The 19,068-nt window shown below is 41.2% G+C and overlaps 1 protein-coding gene across 4 annotated transcripts in view; it reads left to right on the top strand.

The window, feature by feature from the left end:
* Positions 1 to 19,068, top strand: part of MSRA (methionine sulfoxide reductase A) — a 381,803-nt gene that overhangs the window by 263,866 nt on the left and 98,869 nt on the right. For all 4 annotated transcript variants that reach the window (XM_006064315.4, XM_025281356.3, XM_006064312.4 and 1 more), the window contains one exon: positions 17,858 to 17,964. In XM_006064315.4, the coding sequence (XP_006064377.1) occupies positions 17,858 to 17,964 (107 nt within the window). The remainder of the gene's footprint in view (positions 1 to 17,857; positions 17,965 to 19,068) is intronic.

Below are 19,068 nucleotides of genomic sequence, written 5' to 3'. Positions count from 1 at the left end.
ATTTAAAAAATATCTGCAATAGATTTTTAAAAATGCAGGCCACTGACTAGAAAAATGGGCAAAGGACTTGTAGCGGTGAGGAAAGATGAAATGATAATCTATGCCATTATTAATCAAGGAAATGCAAATTAAGATCAAGTGAGATTTCATTAGACAGCAAGTTCAGTTCAGTTCAGTCCCTCAGTCATGTCCAACTCTTTGTAACCCCAGAGACTGCAGCACACCAGGCCTCCCTGTCCATCACCAATTCCTGGAGTTTACTCAAACTCGTGTCCGTTGAGTCGGTGATGCCATCCAACCATCTCATCCTCTGTCGTCCCCTTCTCCTCCTGCCCTCAATCTTTCCCAGCATCCGGGTCTTTTCCAATGAGTCACCTCTTCGAATCAGGTGGCCAAAGTATTGGAGTTTCACCTTCAACATCAGTCCTTTCAATGAACACACAGGACTAATCTCCTTTAAGATGGACTGATTGGATCTCCTTGCAGTCCAAGGGACTCTCAAGAGTCTTATCCAACACCACAGTTCAAAAGCATCCATTCAACTGCACTCAGCTTTCTTTATAGTCCAACTCTCACATCCATACATGACTACTGGAAAAATCATAGCCTTGACTAGATGGACCTTTGTGGGCAAAGTAATGTCTCTGCTTTTGAATATGCTGTCTAGGTTGGTCATAACTTTCCTTCCAAGGAGTAAGCGTCTTTTAATTTCATGGCTACAGTCAACATCTGCAGTGATTTTGGAGCCCCCAAAAATAAAGTCAGCCAGTGTTTCCCCATCTATTTTCCATGAAGTGATGGGACCAGATGCCATGATCTTCGTTTTCTGAATGTTTAGCTTTGACCAACTTTTTCACTCTCCTCTTTCACTTTCATCAAGAGGCTCTTTAGTTCTTCTTCACTTTCTGCCATAACGGTGGTGTCATCTGCATATCTGAGGTTACTGATATTTCTCCCAGCAATCTTGATTCCAGCTTGTGCTTCCTCCAGCCCAGCATTTCTCATGATGTACTCTGCATAGAAGTTAAATACACAGGGTGACAATATACAGCCTTGACGAACTCCTTTTCCTATTTGGAACCAGTCTGTTGTTCCATGTCCAGTTCTAATGCTTCCTGACCTGCGTACAGATTTCTCTAGAGGCAGGTCAGGTGGTCTGGTTTTCCCATCTCTTTCAGAATTTTCCACAGCAAGCATACTAACAAAAAGTAAAGTCTGACATTAACAGACTTGAATGAATTGGTAAACATTTAGAGCTCTGAGCACTCTCATGCTTTGATGTAGGTTTATTAATTGGTACACCTACTCTGGAAAATGGTTCAACATCTAGTTAAGATGAGGACATGCAAACCCAACAAGCCAAGAATTTTATTTCTAGGTATGTATTCAAGTGAAATTCATACATATATTACAGAATCCAGGTCTTAGCAGCCCCAAGCTGGTAATGTTCATCAGCAATAGAATGGATAAACAAATTATGATCTATTCATACAAAGGGATATTTCAAAGCAATGAAAAGGAAGAAAATAGAACAATCTCATGAACATAACAGTTAGTGAAAGATGAAAACCACAGTATAACTTCACTGATGTAAATTTTTTTTAAAAGGTGATGACTGTTATAAACTCAGGTATGGTCACTACTGAAAAAGGGAAGGGACTGTCATCAGTAGGGACACATGGTGGGTCGTCAGGTTGCCGATAATGCTCTGTTTCTTGGCATAAGTGGTGGTTATGTTTTCACTTTATCATAAAAATGTATAGTAATATATCTTGCCATATATAGTATTAGAATATTAATGTGAATACGTTAATAAACTGCATTTATGTTTTATGTAGTTTTGTACATGTATGTACCTTTCTGTATTCAGATCTAGAAATTATAAAGGCATTGCAATATTGATTCCTGGTGCTTGTGCTCAGTTGTGTCCGACTCTTTGCGACCCTGTGGACTGTAGCCCACCAGGCCCCCCTGTCCGTGGAATTCTCCAGGCAAGAATACTGGAGTTGCCATTTCCATCTCCAGGGGATCTTCCTGACCCAGAGATCGAACCGGGGTCTCCTGTGTCTCCTGCGTTGGAAGGTGGATTCTCTACCACTGAGCCACCTGAGTAACTTGTTGATTGCTACTTTTGTTAATAATATGAACAATGCCCATGATGAAAGACTAGCTTTGTGAATGTATGTGCACATACGTGCTTGGTATTGACTCAAATGTAAACATCTTATAAATCTAATTTCATGCCTAATGTTCTGTAGGGAAATACTTTAGCTGACTTATTGCTACAAAACTTTAAGATTTGGATAAGAAACAGTGACATAGAAGTTTTAACATTCTGGAAATTTTCATACATTTTGATGATAGTTTGAATATTTCAAGATTCATTCATTGGTCAAAATTGGGAGTTTGTAGTACAAGTGGATATGGAGTCCCAGACATTCTTTAAAAAGATATAATAGTTTAAAATAGTTCCTTTGCCCAGTCACAAATAGAATTTCCCTTTCATAAAAGCAAAGCTATATTAAAATGATTTCTTTTTTTTTGCTTTTTAGGAAGAAATCACCACATCTTTTCAAACTAATTTATTTATGGTTACGGAAATAGTGTTTTTTCATTACTGAAAATCAAATCCTTCTTTTTAGGCACAGAGTGAATATTTGACACCTCTGTTACATAGCAATTTTCTTTATCTCTTTTGAGATACGTTGTGTTAAAAAAATAGAATATTGGGAAATGATAGGGAACACGGAGTATTTCCTTTTAGAAGGGAGCCATGTGATATCTTTCATAGTCCACTATGTGCTACTTCATTTTTTTTCTACTTAAGTGATATATAATGTACAAGTTGAGGTTGGTGTGTTTGTTCAGTTGCTAAGTCATGTCTGAGTCATTGCAACCCCATGGACTGCAGCATGCCAGGGCTCCTTGCCCCTCACTATATCCCAGAGTGAGACAGTAGTGATTAAGAGCACGACTTTGTATTAGTTAGTTTCCGATCAGCACTGGCGTTGGGCAGGCCCTCAACCTTTCTCTGAGTGTTAACTTAGTATTTTAACTTTAAAATTAGATGTCATTTAAAATGGACAGAATTAATTTTCAGTCAGGTAAAGTGAGATAATTCCACATGAATAAGACTTGTCTCAAACACCTGAATTAAAGTCCAGGTGTGTCAGGAATGGTCACATGGGTGATAATAAGAGGTGCCATCTCTTGCTGTGGGGGATGCTGGTTCATCTACCTGCTGGAGGACTTTAGGGCCCAGTGAGATCTTGTCTCCAGATTATTTTGAAACCACAGTGAGATACTATTATACATATTTGACACTGGCTAAAATTAAAAATGACTGATCATGCCAAGTATTTAAGTAGATATAAGATGACTGGAGCCTTCATACATTGCTGGTAGGTAACAGAAAATGTTATAACCACTCGGGGAAGACTTTTTCAGTTTCTTAAAAAAAAATACAAATGTACCAGCCATTCCACTCCCAGGTATTTATCCAGGAGAAGTGAAAGCATATATACAAAATGAAAGCATATATACAAAACCAGTACATGAATGATCACAGTAGCTATATTTTCATAGCCAAAGGCTGCAGAGAACCCAAATGTCCATTAGTATGTCAATGACTAATGGACATATTTGGCATAGCCAATCAATGGAAATTCCCTGTGGCTCAAATGGTGAAGAATCTGCCCACAATGCGGGGGACCTGGGTTCAGTCCCTGGGTCGGGAAGATCCTCTGGAGAAGGGAATGGCTACCCACTTCAGTATTCTTGCCTGGAGAATCCTATGGACAGAGGAGTCTGGTGGGTTACAATCCATGGGATCTCAGAGAGTCGGACACAACTGAGTGACTTACATTTAATCAATGGAACACTGCTCAGCAATAAAAGAAAGCAACATACAACAACATGCTGCTGCTGCTGCTAAGTCGCTTCAGTCGTGTCCGACTCTGTGCAACCCCATAGATGGCAGCCCACGAGGCTCCCCCGTCCCTGGGATTCTCCAGGCAAGAACACTGGAGTGGGTTGCCATTGCCTTCTCCAATGTAGGAAAGTAAAAAGTGAAAGTGAAGTCGCTGAGTCTTGTCCGACTCTTAGTGACCCCTTGGACTGCGGCCCACCAGGCTCCTCCATCCATGGGATTTTCCAGGCAAGAGTACTGGAGTGGGGTGACATTGCCTTCTCCAATACAACAACATAGTTGAGTTAGAAAAAAAAAAGTGTACATATTATATATGATTCCAATTGTATAAAATTCTAAAAAAAATACAGATGAGTCTATAATGACAGAATTTAGATCAGTGTTTGCCTTGGGCTTTAGGGTGGGGGCTGGGAGTGGTGAGAAGGGGAGATCTGAAAGGGGTATGAGGGGCACTTGACTCATACCCATACAGTGGGTACATACTCATACAGTGGCTAAGATTCCACACTTCCAATGCAGGGTACATGGCTTCCATCCCTGGTTGGGGAACTAAAGTCCCACCTGTAGCCAAAAAACAAAGGAAGGGAGATACGGGGAAACTTTTAGAACTGTTCATTATCTTGACTGTGGTGAGGGTGATTTCATGGCTTATGCATATGTCAAAATTGGTCAAATTGTACAGTTTAAATATATACAATTTATGATATGTTGATTATACCTCAATAAAGCTGCTTTTAAAGGATCTAACCCAAATCCATCTTTGGCTGCAAACAATATAATCAATCTGATTTCAGTGTTGACCATCTGGTGATGTCCATGTGTAGAGTCTTCTCTTTTGTTGCTGGAAGAGGGTGTTTGCTATGACCAGTGCATTTTCTTGGCAAAACTATTAGTCTTTGCCCTGCTTCATTCCGTATTCCAAGGCCAAATTTGCCTGTTACTCCAGGTGTTTCTTGACTTCCTACTTTTGCATTCCAGTCCCCTATAATGAAAAGGATATCTTTTTTGGGTGTTAGTTCTAAAAGGTCTTGTAGGTCTTCATAGAACCATTCAACTTCAGCTTCTTAAGTGTTACTGGTTGGGGGCATAGACTTGGATTACTGTGATATTGAATGGTTTACCTTGGAAACAGATATCATTCTGTTATTTTTGAGATTGCATCCAAGTACTGCATTTCGGACTCTTTTGTTGACCATGAAGGCTACTCCATTTCTTCTAAGAGATTCCTGCCTGCAGTAGTAGATATAATGGTTGTTGGAGTTAAATTCACCCATTCCAGTCCAAGACCAGGAGCTGACTGTGGCTCGGATCATGAACTCCTTATTGCCAAATTCAGACTTAAATTGAAGAAAGTAGGGAAAACCACTAGACCATTCAGGTATGACCTAAATCAAATCCCTTATGATTATACAATGGAAGTGAGAAATAGATTTAAGGGACTAGATCTGATAGAGTGCCTGATGAACTATGGACGGAGGTTCGTGACATTGTACAGGAGACAGGGATCAAGACCATCCCCATGGAAAAGAAATGCAAAAAAGCAAAATGGCTGTCTGAGGAGGCCTTACAAATAGCTATGAAAAGAAGAGAAGCGAAAAGCAAAGGAGAAAAGGAAAGATATAAGCATCTGAATGCCGAATTCCAAAGAATAGCAAGAAGAGATAAGAAAGCCTTCCTCAGTGATCAATGCAAAGAAATAGAGGAAAACAACATTGATCTATATTTCTGTCTTTGTGCCAGTACCATACTGTCTTGATGACTGTGGCTTTGTAGTAGAGCCTGAAGTCAGGCAGGTTAGTTCCTCCAGTTCCATTCTTCTTTCTCAAGATTGCTTTGGCTATTCAACGTTTTTTGTATTTCCATACAAATTGTGAAATTATTTGTTCTAGCTCTGTGAAAAATACCGTTAGTAGCTTGATAGGGATTGCATTGAATCTACAGATTGCTTTGGGTAGTATACTCATTTTCACTATATTGATTCTTTCAATCCATGAACACGGTATATTTCTCCATCTATTAGTGTCTTCTTTGACTTCTTTCACCAGTGTTTTATAGTTTTCTATATATAGGTCTTTAGTTTCTTTAGGTAGATATATTGCTAAGTATTTTATTCTTTTCGTTGCAATGGTGAATGGAATTGTTTCCTTAATTTCTCTTTCTATTTTCTCATTATTAGTGTATAGGAATGCAAGGGATTTCTGTGTGTTGATTTTATATCCTGCAACTTTACTATATTCATTGATTAGCTCTAGTAATTTTCTGGTGGAGTCTTTAGGGTTTTCTATGTAGAGGATCTGCAAACAGTGAGAGTTTTACTTCTTCTTTTCCAATCTGGATTCCTTTTATTTCTTTTTCTGCTCTGATTGCTGTGGCCAAAACTTCCAAAACTATGTTGAATAGTAGTGGTGGGAGTGGGCACCCTTGTCTTGTTCCTGACTTTAGGGGAAATGCTTTCAATTTTTCACCATTGAGGATAATGTTTGCTGTGGGTTTGTCATATATAGCTTTTATTATGTTGAGGTATGTTCCTTCTATTCCTGCTTTCTGGAGAGTTTTTATCATAAATTGATGTTGAATTTTGTCAAAGGCTTTCTCTGCATCAATTGAGATAATCATATGGCTTTTATTTTTCAATTTGTTAATGTGGTGTATTACATTGATTGATTTGCCCATACAACCCAGCAATCCCACTGCTGGGCATACACACCGAGGAAACCAGAATTGAAAGAGACACGTGTACCCCAATGTTCATCGCAGCACTGTTTATAATAGCCAGGACATGGAAGCAACCTAGATGTCCATCAGCAGATGAATGGATAAGAAAGCTGTGGTACATATACACAATGGAGTATTACTCAGCCATTAAAAAGAATACATTTGAATCAGTTCTAATGAGGTGGATGAAACTGGAGCCTATTATACAGAGTGAAGTAAGCCAGAAAGAAAAACACCAATACAGTATACTAATGCATATATATGGAATTTAGAAAGATGGTAACGACAATCCTGTATGCGAGACAGCAAAAGAGACACAGACGTATAGAACAGTCTTTTGGACTCTGTGGGAGATGGAGGAGGGGGGATGACTTGAGAGAATGGCATTAAAACATTTATAATATCATATAAGAAACAAAAAAAAAAAAGAAAGAAAACAACAGAATGGGAAAGACTAGAGATCTCTTTAAGAAAATTAGAGATACCAAGGGAACACTTCATGCCATGATGGGCTCGATAAAGGACAGAAATAGTATGGACCTAACAGAAGCCGAAGATATTAAGAAGAGGTGGCAAGAATACACAGAAGAACTGTACAAAAAAGATCTTCATGACCTAGATAATCACGACGGTGTGATTACTCACCTAGAGCCAGACATCCTGGAATGTGAAGTCAAGTGGGCCTTAGAAAGCAACACTACGAACAAAGCTAGTGGAGGTGATGGAATTTCAGTTGAGCTATTTCAAATCCTGAAAGATGATGGTGTGAAAGTGCTGCACTCAATGGGCCAGCAAATTTGGAAAACTCAGCAGTGGCCACAGGACTGGAAAAGGTCGGTTTTCATTTCAATCCCAAAGAAAGGCAATGCCAAAGAATGCTCAAACTACCACACGATTGCACTCATCTCACACACTAGTAAAGTAATGCTCAAAATTCTCCAAGCCAGGCTTCAGCAATACGTGAACCATGAACTTCCAGAGGTTCAAGCTGGTTTTAGAAACGGCAGAGGAACCAGAAATCAAATTGCCAACATCTGCTGGATCATGGAAAAAGCAGGAGATTGCAGAAAAACATCTATTTCTGCTTTCTTGACTATGCCAAAGCCTTTGACTGTGTGGATCACAATAAACTGTGGAAAATTCTGAAAGAGATGGGAATACCAGACCACCTGACCTGCCTCTTGAGAAATCTGTATGCAGGTCAGGAAGCAACAGTTAGAACTGGACATGGAACAACAGACTGGTTCCAAATAGGTAAAGGAGTACGTCAAGGCTGTATATTGTCACCCCGCTTATTTAACTTGTATGCAGAGTACATCATGAGAAATGCTGGGCTGGAAGAAGCACCAGCTGGAATCAAGATTGCCAGGAGAAATATCAATAACCTTAGGTATGCAGATGACACCACCCTTATGGCAGAAAGTGAAGAGGAACTAAAGAGCCTCTTGAGGAAAGTGAAAGTGGAGAGTGAAAAAGTTGGCTTAAAGCTCAACATTCAGAAAACGAAGATCATGGCATCTGGTCCCATCACTTCATGGGAAATAGATGGGGAAACAGTGGAAACAGTGTCAGACTTTATTTTTCTGGGCTCCAAAATCAGTGCAGATGGTGACTGCAGCCATGAAATTAAAAGACGCTTACTCCTTGGAAGGAAAGTTATGACCAACCTAGATAGCATATTCAAAAGCAGAGACATTACTTTGCCAACAAAGGTCCGTCTAGTCAAGGCTATGGTTTTTCCAGTGGTCATGTATGGATGTGAGAGTTGGACTGTGAAGAAGACTGAGCGCCGAAGAATTGATGCTTTTGCACTGTGGTGTTGGAGAAGACTCTTGAGAGTCCCTTGGACTGCAAGGAGATCCACCCAGTCCATTCTAAAGGAGATCAGCCCTGGGTGTTCTTTGGAAGGAATGATGCTAAAGCTGAAACTCCAGTACTTTGGCCACCTCATGCAAAGAGTTGACTCATTGGAAAAGACTCTGATGCTGGGAGGGATTGGGGGCAGGAGGAGAAGGGGACGACAGAGGATGAGATGGCTGAATGGCATCACTGACTCGATGGAGGTGAATTTGAGTGAACTCCGGGAGTTGGTGATGGACAGGGAGGCCTGCCATGCTGCAATTCATGGGGTCGCAAAGAGTTGGACACAACTGAGGGACTGAACTGAACTGAACTGAACCGAAATCCTTACTATATAGATGATGAATTGAGGCCAGAGAGGTTAAAATGTGTGGATTCTAGGTGGATCCATGTTCATCCTAGTGATCACAGCTTGGCTCTCTTCATTTGTATCTGTTTGTTGATACATTGTAGACATTTCTCTGTTGATACATTACAGACATTTCTGGAAACTGAGATCAGGCTCAATGGTCTGTGGTATAGCTAAAGCTCTAACAAGTTTACTGGACTCAGCTAGATACTGACTCTTTTTCTTGACAGAATTTTAAAATTTGTTAAGTACTAGGTTGAAAACTTCTCCTCCTTGAATTTCTGCATTAGAAGTCACAAGGGGACAGGGGAGATGTGTTTATTGAGCTTCAGTGTAAGACACCTTACAACCCTGTGAAGTACGCATTACCATCCCCATCTTCCCAAATGAAGTCACTGAAGCTTAGATGGATCTAGTCCCTTGGCTGAGGTTGCCCAGTTAATAATTGCACAGAGGTGGAATTAGAAACAGAACCATCTCTTGACAAAACTCATGCCAGTTTCTCTGCTTCATTCAGCAGACGTGGCTTGAGATTTGTTTTTCTCCCTAGCAACAGTCTGTAGATGAGAATACAGATTTATCCTGGTGGGAGTCACCCTGTTTCTGCATCCAACATGGGTAGTCCTCTAGTGAAGTTGCCCCTTTGAAGTTCCCAACACAGTCAGTAACCCCCAACCCTTAGGAATGTGTCCTTCCTTGCCCTGTTGTTCACTATCAGCTGGGGACTCCTAAAATTTCTTAAAATAATTACCTCTCAACAACTCATTGTGTGAACTTCCCTTTAAAATTCCCATGTTCACACATATTTCTCATCTCTCGAGTCTGAATATGTAAAAAAGGGCTAGCACCCAATGAGGAGCTGAAGTTTAGAGGGCTACTGGGTAGATGAGAAGTCATCTGCTCAGTCTTTTTGCTTCATTATAGACTAAGCACTTCTCTTTTTTCCAGCACTTTCTCTGACCCTGCTGAGAGAGAGGGAAATCTAAGAGCAGTCTCAGGATAGCTTGTGCCTTTCAGATCTCATTTGGAGAAGGTAGATGGCGAAACCTCAAACAGTTGTGCATGCCAAGAGGTCAGTTCTTTCCAAGAATGCCCCAAAGCCCAGTCCCCATCAGTCAGTGCAGAGAGGGTTCTGGAAGAATTTTAAGTACAGAATGTTGTTTCTGAGCCAGTTAATCTCTCTTCACCCCCTGCAGCAAGTCCATTGTTTACTTTCCTGGGATGTGAAGACAGCCAGCTAATGTCAATAATTTATCTTCGTTTTCCCAAAGCCAAGTGGAAGGCACAATGAACTTTGCAACACTCATTGAATCTGTGAAAGAGAGCTCTGGATTTTTGATGATTATGCTCACTCAGGGTCCCACCGGAATCTGTGGCTCCCTCGAAATGGATCTTTCCATGCATCTCTGGTCTCCTGTGTGTCCTTTCAAAATACCTGTGTGGTCTCACACACAAGCGACTGACTTCACTTCCTTGCAGGACACTTGGCGGAGCCCAGTCTTGTCTCCTCACAGCCCTCAGTGTAGACCAAGCTCGTCCTTGTTCCTGGGTCTCGGGCTGGGAGTCTCCGCCCGCCACCAGTTGCACCGTGCACACACACTTTGTCCTGCTGTCTTCCGGCGGTTTGCTCCGACTTCTTGTGTATCAGTCAGGGACACGTAGGTTCAAATCCTCGGATGGCATTCCCTGTTCTAGGAGGGGGACTTCATTGGAAAATGAGACTGTCTTATTTCTGAATCCCCGGACCTAGTACCTTGCCTGATTCAGGGGAAAATGGATGAATGAGTGGAAGGAAGTAAAGAAGCCAGGAAGTCAGAAAGAAGGCCTTTCAAAATTGGGTTTTTTAAAAATAATTTGTAATTGTTTTGTTTCTTTCTACCACCCACTCTGCAAGTCTTTCTTTCTCCCTTTTTGGTAACCCAGTGGGTGTGAGCTTGAGAGAGACGAGATAATATTAACAGGCCAGATTTTTCCTAATTTCAAATTAGAGACCAAGAGTGAGGACATTGCATTTGAAAGCTCTTCATGGGTAGGAGCAGGGGAGGGAGAATTCACTCAAAGAGTTTTTCCCTTTTCTTAGGTTTGGATCTGTTGAAATGAAGAGCTGGGATGGAGATTAACAAAGTTAAAATATAACTGGGAAAAAAAAATATAACTGGGAAGGTAATTCTAGTTTTTAAAAAAGTAATAAACTAGTTAAAAACAGAATAATACATTTCTACACATGTTAAATGAATCATGATCATTTACCTGTGTGACCCCTGCTGTTTGAGTATCTGAGGTATTAATTTAAATAATGCTTTCCTGGGGAAAAAGGGTTACTCCTCGAGTACCCACCCCAGTATTTTTGCCTGGGAAATCCCATGGACAGAGGAGCCTGAGGGGCTATAGTCCATGGGGTCACAAAGAGTCAGACACAACTGAGCAACTAAGCACTAGAGTATCTTGTGTGACATCATTTGTTATTTTTATTTCAAACTAGTTATTAGGAGCTTTTCTAAGATTATGAAAAGTTTTAAAAATAAAACGATTTAACATAATTTTTTTGTAGTTGACGATCTGTTTTAAATTTCATCTTGTTTACTTCTCAAACAAATCGATAGGTTAGGCCCTTATAATCCTTGTTCTACAGAAGAGGTTTGACACTCAGAAAGATTAGGAAATTTGCATAAAATGTAAAATGTGTCAGTGGTAGAGACAGACTTGAAAACAATCTCTTGTAGCTCTGAGTCCTAGACTTCTTACACGAGATTTAGTAAACAGGTTTTCCTCACATCTGAATTACTGTTTGGCGTTCATTATATAAACCAATGGAGGTTGAAAGAAATGGTGGAAAGTTTAATGATGCTAAACATCTACAAATGCAATGTATTAAAAGTAATAAGAACAGAAAAGCCGGAGTTCTATATGTTTCTCAATCTGTTGAGCATCAGATCATATTTCCTAGTGAACCATCTGCTTTCAGATTTGAAGCTTCTACCCATTTAATACTGGAGTAGGAAACGGCAACCCACTCCAGTATTCTTGTTTGGAAAACTCTATGTATAGTGGAGCCTGGCAGTCTTCAGTCCATGGGGTCTCAAAGCATCAGACATGACAGAAAACACACACACACACACCCCCATCCATTTAATAAGTGCCTTCATTAGTGAAAGGAAAGTACATGGATTGCAGGTGACCAAATACACACACGTGTGTGTGGATATGGATGTATGGTTTGAGTTTAAGATATTACACCTCTTCCTGAGGATGAACTCTGATGGGAAAATATAATCAAAATAACCTTATCCTTGAGTACACTGGAGAGTTAACTCCTAGTCTAGTATTACTCAAGACTTACAGAAATCTGAACAAAGGTTTTGATGTTTTCTCTCCATCCACTACTATATCTCTTTAACACTCTCTTGTCTTCCTTTCTGGTCAGTCATGGGTTTAGCCAGAGTGACCAGGAAGAGAGTGTATTGTTTCTGACAGGAGGAGCTTTTAGTTTTATTAGAACATCTAAGAACGGACGTGATCAGGAGGTCCAGGCTGTAAATTAAAATTGGAAAGATTTCTGCCCACAAATGTGGCTGTAACTGTGTGAATAACTTCCATCTCTCCAATTGATGTGTAGTTTGGGTTTGTACAAAAGGTAAAAGGTTCAGTGAGTCTGGTGTAGAGCTATGGGTAATGCCCATAAAATTATTCCTCTCTATGTAAAAAAAAAAAAGATTTTTTTTTTTTTTAATGCAGACCATTTTTAAAGTCTTTGTTGAGTTTGTTACAATATTGTTTGTTTTATGTTTTGCTTTTTGGCCACGAGGCTTGTGGGATCTTAGCTCCCTGACCAGGGATTGAACCAGCAGCCTCTGCATTGGAAGGCAGAGTCTTACCCACTGGACCACCAGGGAGGTCCTCAAGTCACCCCTCTTTAAAGTTACTCCTCTGTGCACAGTGTGTTGGGGACAGCCCAAATCTGCACAGGAAGACAGGGACAACAGTGGCAGGAGCCATATCAGTATGACAGTGTTACAATGATCAATGTTACAATGATCAAGTTAGAATGTAGAGTCAAGGGGTCATGGCTTCAAGGAAGAGTCCAGAAATTCCTGTCCCAGAGTGCAGTAGTAGTATGAACTCTTAATTGTATAAATAAATCCATGAATTATTTTTTATAAAAATCCATTACCATACATGGGCTTGTCTGGTGGCTCAGCAGTAAAGAATCCACCTGCCAATGTAGGAGCCGCCAGTTCGACCCTTGGGTCGGGAAGATCCCCTGGAGAAGGAAATGGCAACCCACTCCAGTATTCTTGCCTGGGAAATCCCGTGGAGAGAGGAACCTGGTGGACTACAGTCCATGGGGTCAGAAGGAGTCGGACACAACTGAGTGACTAAACAGCAACAACAATTACCTTTCATGCTTGCCCAGAATGACAGCCGTGTGCCTCTTTTCTGCCCAGCCACACAATGTTGTGAAATCTCCCAGATGTTTCTACCCCTTAGGTTGTCATATCACTACAAGAGGAGCTCTAGACATGGAGGTAGACTTAAGGGTTTCACTGTGTCATCCTTCTGCCAGATAATCTGTGAAAATATCACCAGTACAAGAGCCCACTGTAAACCATATCCTGGGAGGGATTCTTCATTATTCTCACTCTGTTTTCTCAAAAGCAGGTCTTTATCCATAAGCCACAATTTTCCATAATCTTATGATAATTTAGAGACCTCCAGATACACACACAGATAATTATTGTCTTCTGTGTACAAGATGTATGTAATCTTACTCAAACTTGTTGAAAAATATAAATAATATAACCATCTGCAGGCTCTCTTTTCCTCACATGCTATTTCTCTTAAAAAAAAAAAAAACTTAAATAGATTTAAACAACTGCACATGGAGTTGCAAAAGTAAGTAGTCAAGATACCTGGAGTAACAGGCAAATTTGGCCAAAATGAAGCAAGGCAAAGGCTAACAGAGTTTTGCCAAGAGAATGCACTGGTCATAGCAAACACCCTCTTCCAGCAACACAACAGAAGACTCTACACATGGACATTACCAGATGGTCAACACCGAAATCAGATTGATTATGTTCTTTGCAGCCAAAGATGGAGAAGCTCTATACAGTCAGCAAAAACAAGACCGGGAGCTGACTGTGGCTCAGATCATGAACTCCTTATTGCCAAATTCAGACTTAAATTGAAGAAAGTAGGGAAAACCATTAGCCCATTCAGGTATGACCTAAATCAAATCCCTTACAACAAGGGATCAGATCTGCTAGACACAGTGGCTGATGAACAATGGATGGAGGTTTGTGACACTGTAAGGAGGCAGGGATCAAGACCATCCCCATGGAAAAGAAATGCAAAAAAGCAAAATGGCTGCCTGGGGAGGCCTTACAAAATAGCTGTGAAAAGAAGAGAAGCAAAAGGCAAAGGAGAAAAGGAAAGATCTAAGCATCTGAATGCAGAGTTCCAAAGAATACCAAGGAGAGATAAGAAAGCCTTCCTCAATGATCAATGCAAAGAAATAGAGGAAAACAATAGAATGAGAAAGACTAGATATCTCTTCAAGAAAATTAGAGATACCAAGGGAACATTTCATGCAAAAATGGGCACAATAAAGAACAGAAATGGTATGGACCTAACAGAAGCAGAGGATATTAAGAAGAGGTAGCAAGAATACAAAGAAGAACTATACAAAAAAGATCTTCATGACCCAGATAAACATAATGGTGTGGTCACTTACCTAGAGCTAGACATCCTGGAATGTGAAGTCAAGTGAGCTTTAGGAAGCATCACTACACACAAAACTAGTAGAGGCAATGGAATTCTAGCTGAGCTATTTCAAATCCTAATAGGTGATGCTGTGAAAGTGCTGCACTCAGTATGCCAGCAAATTTGGAAAACTCAGCAGTGGCCACAGGACTGGAAAAGGTCAGTTTTCATTCCAATCCCAAAGAAGGGCAATGCCAAAGACTGTTCAAACTACTGCACAATTGGACTCATCTCATATACTAGCAAAGTAATGCTCAAAATTCTCCAAGTGAGGTTTCAGCAGTATGTGAACCATGAACTTCCGGATGTTCAAGCTGGATTTAGAAAAGGCAGAGGAACCAGAGATCAAATTGCCAACATCTGTTGGATCTTAGAAAAAGCAAGAGGATTCCAGAAAAACATCTACTTCTGCTTTATTGATTACACCAAAGCTTTTGACTGTGTTGGTCACAACAAACTGTGGAAAATTCTTCAAGAGATGGTAATAGCAGACCACCTTACCTGCCTCCTGAGAAATCTTATGCAGGTCAAGAAGCAGCAGTTAGAACTGGACATGGAACAACAAACTGGTTCCAAATTGGGGAAGGAATACGTCAAGGCTGTATGTTGTCACCTTGCTTATTTAACTTCTATGCAGAGCACATCATGTGAAATGCCAGGCTGGATGAAGCACAAGCTGGAATCAAGATTTCTGGGAGGAATATCAATAACCTCAGATACATAATAACCTCAGATGATTCTGCCACTCTTATGGCAGAAAGTGAAGAGGAACTGAAGAACCTCTTGATAAAAATGAAAGAGGAGAGTGAAAAAGCTGGCTTAAAACTCAACATTCAAAAAATAAAGATCAAAACAATGGAAACAGTGTCAGACTTTATTTTTTTGGGCTCCAAAATCACTGCAGATGGTGACTGCAGCCATGAAATTAAAAGATGCTTGCTCCTTGGAAGAAAAGCTATGACCAACCTAGACAGCATATTAAAAAGCAGATACATTACTTTGCCAACAAAAGTCTGTCTAGTCAAAGCTATAGTTTTTCCAGTAGTCATGTACAGATGTGAGAGTTGGACTATAAAGAAAGCTGAGCACCAAAGAATTGATGCTTTTGAACTGTGATGTTGGAGAATACTCTTGAGAGTCCCTTAGACTGCAAGAAGATCAAAACAGTCAATCCTAAAGAAAATCAGTCCTGAATATTCATTGGAAGGACTGATGCTGAAGCTGAAACTCCAGTACTTTGGCCACCTGATGTAAAGAACTGACTCATTTAAAAAGACCCTGATGCTGGGAAAGATTGAAGGCGGGAAAAGAAGGGGATGACAGAGGAAGAGATGATTGGATTCTATCATCGACTCGATGGACATGAGTTTGGGCAACCTCTGGGAGTTGGTGATGGACAGAGACCTGGTGTGCTGCAGTCAATGGGGTTGCAAAGAGTCAGACATGACTGAGGGACTGAACTGACTGACTGCCACATGGAGAACCTGGTTTTCTGCATCTTGTGCTAAATGGAGAGGGATGTGACTTGATTTAAAAATCAGTCATCTGGCAGTGTTTTTTCTTCACAGGAATATTTCAGAAGGAACAGTGATGCTACCATCCTGCCATTATGCAAATAGATGTTAGGACAAAAGGGTGGGATATAGTCACACTGGAGAAGCCCTACTTGTAAGAGAAGGAGGGAAAACTGAAGAAGACAGAGAACATTCTGGAATGTATATTTATCCACTCTCTTACACAGTCTCTTAAGTAACATTTGCAAGAATACATACATATCATATACTATAAATAATACTTAATATAATATATGCGTTGGTGCATGCTAAGTCGCTTCAGTCGTGTCTGACTCTGCAACCCTATGGACTGTAGCCTGCCAGGCTCCTCTGTCCATGGGATTCTCCAGGCAAGAATACTCAAGTGGGTTGCCATGCCCTCCTCCAAGGGATCTTCCCGACCCAGGGATCAAAGCAGTGTCTGTCTCCTATTAGCTGGTGGATTCTTTACCATTACCACCACCTTGGAAGCTCCTACTAATATGTATCTACACTATAGTACCACCACTATAATACTTAAATGAATATATAACTTACAAAGAAATGAAATAGATATCCTAATTTGATATTACTCAGTGCTTATTGGAGGTATGGGATGGTTAATCTTTAGTATACAATATTAATATTTCAATGTCATTATTGATATTGGCTTTTTAATAATGAGTTCCTGATCCCCCTTGTGACCTTTGTATATGGAGGAGAAGAGGGGGTCCCACAGGTGAGAGAATGGGATTTCTAGGAAGTCACCTAAGCTGCCTGGAGGAGGGCATGGCAATCCGTTCCAGTGTTCTTGCCTGGAGAATCCCATGGGCAGAGACGGAGGATCCTGGGGGCTTTTCTCCACGGGGTCGCAGAATTGGCCAGGACCGAGCAACCCAACAGCAACAGCAGCAGCACCACGCTGGGGGCTCGGGAACTTGGAACTGTTGCTTTAGGAAGGTTGCATCTTTTATGGGAGGAGTTTGCGGGTACTTGTTAAAACTGAAACCGATGCTTTAGTGACGCAGTAAATGCGTGTGAAGTTCTTTCCTCAGCAGCATGGGGATCTGTAGGGGATCTCTGACGGGCCGGTGGCAGTGTAAGATGGGGACTCCATCATTCAGTTAGAAGTTGACCTTGAGCTACTGTTAGCTCTACACTCGAGCTGCTGTGACTGTGAAAGTGCCCTGGGCTGCCTTGAAAATGCCAGGTTTTCCTTTGACTGGGTGTATGACCTTAGGCAAACTCTTGAAACCCGTTGCGCATCAGTCACTTTGTCATTTATTAGGCATCTCCTCTGTGTAGGGCACCACGCCAGGCACTTCTCCGCATATTATTCCATCTCCTTATCTGCCAAGCAAGGGATGGTACCACCTGCCACACAGAGTCTCTCATTAGAATCCACAGAAACAGTGTGTTATCACAGTGCTTCACAATCGAAAAATGGTTATGACTTCAATATCTGCATGGAAGAACGCATGTTTGTAGAGCATCTACTATGATGCGAGACTTGAGATAAATTTTGCTAAAACGCAGATACGTTATAATTAAAACAGGCAAAGCAAAACAGATACGTTGCCTGCTTGTTCAAGGAGAGTTGTGTCAGGATGAAACTGAAACGAGCACTTAGCAGGACGCGCGTCCTGAAGGACGTGTGACACTGGCCTCATGGCCCGGGCCACCCCAGTAACCCTGCGCTTTCCTCTTCCCCAGGCATGCGCCAAGGCAACGACTACGGCTCTCAGTACCGCTCCGCCATCTACCCGACCTCTGCCGAGCACGTGGGGGCAGCCCTGAGGTCCAAGGAGGACTACCAGAAGGTAGGTCCCATCTCCCTCCCAGGCCACCTGTGGAGGAAGAGTCTGGTTCTTGGCACGCCCTGCGTTCCATTTGCATGTTCTGGGAAATTTCTATCAGCCTTGTGGAATAGAGCCCTTCTGCTCCATAGAAGAACGTGCTCTTATGAATGTCTCCTAAACTCAGCTCATCCAGATGAACATATAACTTAACATCAAATTTCTCTCTCTCTGAGTCTCTTTTTTTTCTTCTTTCTGTATTAATCTGCTTAGGCTGCCATGACAAAGCACTACAGATGGGATGCTTAAGCAGCAGAAATCTGTGGTCTCACAGCTCTGTTGAATCACAGGGAGTTTAAAGTCATGGTGTTGGCAGGACTGAATCTGCTCAGGGACTCTCCCCTGGGCTTGTAGCCGGCTGTCTCCTCCCTGTCTTCTCATCATCGGCTCTCTGTGCGTCTGTTTCTGGGCCCAAATTAATACCATTTATGACAACTTCAGTCACGTTAGGTCAAGGCCTTAGCTAATGACCATATTTAACTCCATCACCTCTGTTACTGTCTCCAGGGGAGGTCACATGCTGAGGTCCTGGTAGTTGGGATTTCCGCGTATCTTTTTGGGGGACACATAATTATGACTGTTAACTGGGTTGATGTTTGTGAAGCATAGAGCATAGCAAAGTGCTCAACAGATGGTAGCCCATATCACTGTTGAGATTTCAGCTTCAGTTTGGTAGATAAGCCTTGGTTGCTGATACCATCACTTGAGAAAAGTAATGCATGACGAGAGAGGAGGCTTAGGGCCAGAAGAACAGTAGCACTTGAGAGGTGGGTTAGAGAAGTGCCTAGGGCAGACGAGACATGGTGGCAGGTTCAACAGAGGACCAGCGCCAAGCAAAAACTTCACAGTTCATTCTGTTTGGTTTAATCTCACTATATTTAATTATAAAGGTTATGTTATTAATACTAAAAGTAACATATAATTAGTGCTATATATTGATTTCCTAATGTAATGATTCACAGTCTCTCTTAAAAACTCCATAAAAATATTAATTTCCCTCCAGACCATCTCAAAATGAGTTGATCTTCTTGTGTTCACCTTGAAGAGGTTAAGGTCAAAAGGTTAGTG

Source organism: Bubalus bubalis, chromosome 3 (genome assembly GCF_019923935.1).
Source record: "Bubalus bubalis isolate 160015118507 breed Murrah chromosome 3, NDDB_SH_1, whole genome shotgun sequence".
NCBI classification, from domain to species: domain Eukaryota; kingdom Metazoa; phylum Chordata; class Mammalia; order Artiodactyla; family Bovidae; genus Bubalus; species Bubalus bubalis.
Note: the sequence above shows the minus strand (reverse complement) of the source record. Positions and strands in the feature narration are given on the sequence as shown.